Here is a 7,431-nt window from a genome sequence, read left to right as displayed (position 1 = left end):
GTCCATCCATCCATCCATCCATCCATCCATCCATCCATCCATCCATCCATCCATCCATCCATCCATCCATCCATCCATCCATCCATCCGTCCGTCCGTCCGTCCGTCCGTCCGTCCGTCCGTCCGTCCGTCCCTCCATCTGTCCGTCCCTTTGTCCTTCCATCCATCCATCTGTCTTTCTGTCCATCTCTTCATCCATCCGTCCGTCCGTCCGTCTGTCCGTCTCCCCGTCCATTCATCCATCTGTCCGTCTCTTCATCCATCCGTCCGTCCGTCCGTCCGTCCATCCATCGACTCCTATTTGTAGTCAGGCTGCAGAGGCAACAAATTCAGGAGAGAGACTCAGAGATCCTTTTCCCCATCGACGCTCTCCAGCTCCCCTGAGGGATCCCAAGGATGTTCCTGGCCAGAGAGGATATATAATCTCCCCAGCAAGTTCTGGGTCTGCTCCAGTGTTTCCTCCTACTTCCATATAGGACTCCTATAAGAAACCATAGCATTTTTGAGAAAATTGAGACAAAAGTAAGGGTAACAAAATGGGAATGTTTTCTTTTTAGGATCTAGTTGATGCAGGGTGGTCACACTGGTAGGAGAAAAGGTGTGCAGAGTTAAGCAGACACAAAAACAGCCAGATACTGTCGTCACAGCATTATCTGTTACTCTAAAATAAGATTCCAGGATGAAAATGTTTTGTCTGTTTTTAAAATGATGGGCAAAAGCTCTGGTTTACAAATCTGTGCAAATAATTCCTATAAATGTGATTATCCTCCCACGATAACGAGCCTACTTCCTGTAGTAAATATCACAAGGCTGTCCTGTCTTCTTCCTCGAGTCATTATCGACTCCTCTCCTCCGATACTACTCATGTAGAACAGAAGTGTTAGAGACGCCGCTCGCCGCTGAGCCATCTGCTGCCTCACCACGCTCAAGTCTGGAACAAAATCCTCATTACTTTCAAGATCATCAGACTTTGCTTTCCCAACCTCACAGACCTCAACTGAATCCTTTTGAGGTTTTTTTTATAGTCCTTCCATCTGGACCGAGACACAAATCCTTGATCTGGTGGAAAACTTCTGTCTCTCTGCCACTGTGACCCTGAACAAGCTTCCTGACATCACAGATCTTTATTTACACATCTAGGAGCTTCGCTGAGTGGCCCGTAACATGTTGAAACCTCGCCTCCCGATATGTTTGGTGATGACTTATGAGGAACCGGTAAACACTGGCATATCTGAGCTGTAGTTATTGTTTTTATGTCTAACCCATCTGCCTGTTTATTATTATTTATAATGCATAAAAAGAGAAAAGGCTGGGATGCTGTCATGTCTTTGGTGCATGACAATCTTTCCAAAACTGGAAAAAACCAATAAAATATGAGATATTTTGAAGTTTGAAGTGACTGATACACACCCATCATTACACATTTGATGCAACAATTAATGGTTCAGATAGCAGTTAAAACTTATTTTTAAAGGTTTATCTTTCAATTTCACCTAAAGCAGCATTAGCTTAGCATAAAAGTCTGCAGCTTACAATTTTTATTTTTACATTAATAACAATTTCTTCTTTCAAAATCTAGCACACATCTTTTTTTATATTTAACTGGCAGTTTTCTATTTATATATATATATATATACTTATATTACTGCAGACAGATCATCAAGATGAAAGCTACTTTGGCAAGAAAATATATCTTTTTTTCTGACAGATTTAGGTAAATACACAGTTTGTCAGTATGACAACATTTAAGTGTGTGACCATAAATTCAGATTTATTCTCCTCTTCTGATGGCGTTACCTTCGTGAACCTTGCTTTAATCATGAGGGTTGTGTTTTATTTTATTCCATCAGTATTCTGGTCAGTGTGGCCGTCTCTCACATGCATGTACTCTCAGATAGACGCGGGACGATCAGCGTGAAGGAAGGAAGCACTCTGACAGGACAACATCTCATTCATCAGGCTTCATTGACTGAAAATGTCAGACAGTTAAAAACAGGAAGAACAATAAATTGGTTGGTTAAACCCCGTCTGTTAAGACCTGGCAAAATTTCCTGTAATATTCAATAAATGTCATCTCAAGTAGAGACATTCTTAGTCTTTATTTTATTCACTTTTAATCTCACTTATGTCATGATCAACACTCGTTGCTTTTTGGTAATTCTTTGTAAAATAACTCATGACTTGCTTCTCTGCTTTTTGTATCAGGTGGAACTAATCTGATTAATGCTCGCTTGGAAATATAATAAACTATATAAATAAATTAAATTGATAGCCCTAACTCTGATCTAACCTATGACCTGAGGGTGTCCTCTTCCATGTTTCCTGTTGTTGGTGTATTTTTGCAGCAGCACCACGTACAGCCCTGGTAGAATTACTACTACAGCGTTTTGGGTCATTTTTTATGTTTCCATGTGTATAAAGACACCTATAGAAAAGGTTTTGTGTTAACTGGACAGCCTTTTCATGTAGACAAGGCCTTAGTTTCCTCCATTTTGATCATTGTAAAACTTTAACTTTATTCTTTAACCATTCCAAGACTTTCTTCTTTGTTGTTTCTCTTTAAAATAAAGTATAATACAGAATCTTTTGTCCAGTCATTGTCAGGGATAGCAGTGTTTTGGTGCACCTGTGTTTTTGTTTTTTTCAGATGCTGAGGTCCATCAGGACTAAACCAGTCACGCATCAGAACATGTGACTATTAGCGAACTATTACCCCGCTCTGGTCACTGCATTCCATTTGCATTTCCTAGTAAATAGTCATTTCCTGTGTATATATTTGCATTGCTTGTTGTGCTTGTTGTGTGTGGGTTTTTTTTGCTCTTAGTATTTTATGCCTGTTTGCACCTAAAACCAAAACAAATGGTATGAGACAGTTGGCAACAAATAAAGCAATCTCCAAACTGTAATCTTTTCGTTCAGCTTTTCCTGCATGAGGATTGAAAAAACTGAACCACTTTGTTTCCATCTCGTAAATCTTAAAGACCCATCGGTGGTGGTTTAACACCGTATCACTGTGGACTCAGATCTAGTGGGGTGACATCATCATCCTTCCACCTTCCGTTTAACTCATTCTCATCCGTTCAGCTCTGTGACTACCTTCACAGTTTAAAGATACTTTGGCTGTTCCCCACCACAGTGGATCATCTCCTCCATCTCACTCGTCCTGCAGTCCACGGAGACTTCCGCCTGACCTCGATTGTCCACCTGTCCATCCTCGTTTAAACAAGAAGGGACTCTGAGCTGTTCTGCTTTAATAACAGGACAATAAAGTCTGACGACGGTTGCTCATTCCCACCTTGACTGATCTGTGTGAAATCAGGTTAAATGATGGTACTGAAGAGACGCCTCTTTCTAATTCTACTCATTCTTATTGACACGAGATGCAAAATAACATCCAAAGAATCTGGACCTTATATTCATTTATCCTATTGGCTTCTTTTTTCCTACCATTTATAATTGTTTGAGTCTTGAAGCCTGTAGAGTTCACAAACCTTTAACCATCGCTGTTAGACTGAAATGACGTCTCACATTGACAGTTTTAAAAAGAAATCAAATGTTTTCCCTTCTTAGTGGAGCATTATTGATGATAATAGACTGTTGGTACTTTGTGCTTTAAGCTGATGATTCATTGTTGAGTCAGAGGAGAATCTTCACAGAGAATTAAAGAAACAAATCTACAACCGAGTGGCAGCTTTCTATCTTTAGTCTACTTTGCTTCTCGACTTGGTTTGCTTTTATAGCTGTTTTACTTCACAGTTTTGGTTTTATTTCGTAACTACCAGCTTGTCTTTCTCCAGATCTGCTTCCTGTCACTAATGTATTACTGATTGCCATGTTCTGCCTCCATCTTTGCCTTTCTCACCTGTAGGTGGTCAGATTGCTCCTACATTTGAGGTTTTGTGTTTGCAACAAGCACGAGAGGACTAAAAGCTTTGTGGAGCTCTCTGCACGCTGAATGATTTATCAAGCTCCTTGGCACAGACCCAGACTACCGTGTTGGAGAGATGTTGGATTTGTTAGTGGTTTTGGGTAATGAGTGCACAGAAATTATGATTTGTGTGCGTCTGTGTGTCTTACCTCCTGCTATGACTCTAATCACTGTAGATGAGCAGAAGTGCCGATGTTTCATCAGAGCTGATAATCGCTACCTCTCACCATCTGGCTGCTGAATCATTTATTTGACCTCCCAACATCAACTCTGTAACTTTTACTGGTTTTTCAGTACTTTTGTTTCGAGTTTGAGACAACATCTGGTGTCAGAAGGAAAGATGACGAGCTTCTAGCATTTGAAAAAAAAAACTTTTTACTCTCCTGATTTTTGTCTGTTTTCGTTTCTGTAACTTCTGGTGTAAAATTAAAGGCCTAGCAGTCCTTGAAGGTTTATTAAACTCAACCCAGTGGGGCATGAGATATTTGGCTATCAGACAAACAAGGTTGACTCCAACGGTTAATGCTAAAGGTTTAAACAAAGATTAGGTTAATAAGTAGTGCTTGGAGTATGTTTAGGGTACGGCTTTTAGCTACTAGCATGCCAAAGTTTAACTCGATATCTGTAAAATTGGCTGAGATTGACTCCAAAAGTTAATCATTTGTAGAGGAACATCCAGTGATGACTTCATGCATGAGATACTTGGGTAACAGACAGACATTACCCACTTTTGGCAGTGGAAGGTAATCATATGTGCGACACATAGGAGAAGACCTGCAGAAATGCATAGTTGATCTTTAATTTTGTGACGTTTGTTTCTTCCAGGGAGTATAAAAGGAGCAACAATTGTGGACGCTCTGGACACCTTGTTCATCATGGAAATGTATGACGAGTTTGATGCTGCTACAGAGTGGGTGGAGAAGAACCTGGACTTTAATGTGGTAAGTGTGCGAGTCTGTGTGCTCGCAGTCATTTAACGGCCGAGTTGAAAGATTTAGGAGAAAGTCCTGGGACTCGCCTACATGCCACAATTCAGACAATAAACACTGAAACACAGAGCTCTGGAGTACTGAGCATCCTCTCCAGACAAACGTCCATTTGGCACTTTAATCTGAACAAAAAAAGCTTTAAATTCTCCAAAAACACTCAAAGCCACAGAAATACAGTTCTCTTTCCATTTCAGCGAAATGCACTAGAGATTAAAAGCCCCTTCTTGTTAAGGACAAGCTTTTACTCAGGACAAGACAGCTTTTTATGAAAAAACACGGTTGTCTTCTGGCGCATTTTGAAACACAAAAGAAAGAACTTTTAAAGGCTTTTTTTTTTTCTTCTTTTGAAATGTTCGATGAAGGTTGTATGTTTACAACATCCAAATTAATAAGGATGAATAAAGCTTCTCCATCTTTATACTGTTGTTCAGAATTGAAGCCAAAATGTCCAGTTTTTGTATTTTGAAGCCGGAGTCTTTGAACTCGGAAGACGAGGCAATAAGAAAGTCCCGCCTACAGTCTCCCAACTCACTAACGAGCTGTCAATCAAAGTGTAACGCAGCTTTTTAAGCTTCAAATAACAAATGGAAACTAAACGTGTTGAAAAAATGCGCATACAGAAGCAAGGCAAGAACTGTGTGAATCAGCTTAAATCTTGTAGCTAGCCACCAGGGGGCGCTGGTCCCATATGTCTTCAGCTTCCATCTTCCGGTCTCGTCTCTAGTTATAATACATCTCGATGAACAGCAGTTCATATTTACAGTAATAAATACCTCCTTCAGTTTGTAATAAAAAGCTAATTGTTTTCCCTGCTACACAATTAAAACAAAAATAAAAGCTTTTATTTTGTTATTGATTAGGACATAATGAAACTAACAAGTAAAGGTTTTATACCTGTTAGGAAGTATGTTCTTCAGTAAGTCGATTAAAACAGGCGTAATTTTCTGTTACAGGAACCAATTATTTATGCTTTAAAACGTTCTGCTGCTAATGGACCAAGATTCATTTAATCTGTTGAAACAAAAACTGTTTGAACAGTTTTTAAACGTGCTGAGACACTTCTGATAATATCCTGAATGTGTGGCATTCAAATAAAGATGTTTTTTATTTGGGGGGGGGGACTTCTTCGTTCCTTCGTAATGTTGTCGATAAAACTCAGAACCCAAATGGATCCACTAAGAATCAATTATGGTTTAATTGTCATCATGATTCATAAATGTTTTAGAAGGGAAAACAATTTTCTGTATGATATCTTTATTTGTTTAATTAATCTTCTGTAAATTTGACATGTAGATGTTTATATTTAATTAATGATTACTTTCCTTCCAGTGTCTCCTGAGATATTTTGCTAACAGAGAGACAATGCATCCTCGGTTGCCTTTTGCTGTTAAAATGGCGTTGTGTTAATTAAGAAACCGTTGGGTCCGTTTCAGATTTCTGCAAACCGTCTAAATCTTTACTGCCTTAAAGAGAAAGCTTAAATCAGCACCCTGATCCTTTTCAGGATGCTTGTTTTGCGCTTAAAATCTTTCTATAACAAGAAAGCTCTTTTATTACTGCACTGTGTGATGAATACATGTTAGCTGAAGTCTTTGCAGGTAAAACAGAAGTGGATTCAGGTAATTTGGGCCAATGAGCTCAGTAACATGTGCTCATGAAGATATGAACGACGATTCGCCCCTTTCCTTTGATGTTGGCTTTTATTCTGGAGTCGTCCTCAGGAGTAAGAGCTTCTCATTAAGGAGAGGCAGAAAACACTCGGCTTTTATTTTAGTCGCGACTGCAAACAGGACTTTGTCTGTCGATATCAGTTTAAGCATCCAGTCTGATCTCAAAAGCAGAACGGAGATCAGCCGGATCTAATGAAAACATCATTTCTACCAACCACAAACAGACGATGAGATCTGCTGCCCGCTGTACATCCTCCTGATTCGAGTATTTACCAGCTGTCACCCAGGCAGCCCTGAATCGGCAGGAAATCCGTTGTTTTTTGCCATACGCTGCTCATTTCCTGCAGCAGGAAACTACTACAACGTAAAGCTTTTACTCCACACTTTTTGATTGACTTTAAGTGAATATTATTGACAGAACCTTGCTGTTCAACAACCGTAAGAAGGATCAAAATATTTTAAACAATAATCTCATAAACCTATATTTTATTCATATTGGAACGCAGCACACGTATTAGTTGTTTAAACCAAAATAAATGTTCCAGTCTGTCAACATCTGGACCTGAGGAGAGCAGCTGCTGGAGGTTTTAGAGGGAATGTTGTCCCATTCTGTCTGTAGAGGATTCCAGCTGTTCAGCAGTCCTGGATGGGAGCAGATGTTGATCTAAAACCTGGAGATACTTTTCTGCACTGATGGAGCTTTTCCAGATGTGCAAGCTGCCCATGCTAGACACAGTAATGCACCCCCATACCATCAGAGAGGCTCTTCTCTGGACAAACAGACGGATCCACACTAAAGATGAGAGCCTCTCTGATGGTATAGGGGTGCATTAGTGCCTCTAGCA

General features: G+C 39.8%; 1 protein-coding gene across 1 annotated transcript in view; it reads left to right on the top strand.

Moving 5' to 3' along the window:
- man1a1 (mannosidase, alpha, class 1A, member 1) overlaps positions 1 to 7,431 on the top strand; it is a 119,169-nt gene that overhangs the window by 45,226 nt on the left and 66,512 nt on the right. Inside the window, exon 3 of the mRNA XM_017431421.3 lies at positions 4,753 to 4,868. Coding sequence (XP_017286910.1) covers positions 4,753 to 4,868 — 116 coding nt within the window. The remainder of the gene's footprint in view (positions 1 to 4,752; positions 4,869 to 7,431) is intronic.

Source organism: Kryptolebias marmoratus, linkage group LG19 (genome assembly GCF_001649575.2).
Source record: "Kryptolebias marmoratus isolate JLee-2015 linkage group LG19, ASM164957v2, whole genome shotgun sequence".
Taxonomy (NCBI): domain Eukaryota; kingdom Metazoa; phylum Chordata; class Actinopteri; order Cyprinodontiformes; family Rivulidae; genus Kryptolebias; species Kryptolebias marmoratus.
This window is presented reverse-complemented; position numbering and strand designations above follow the sequence as displayed.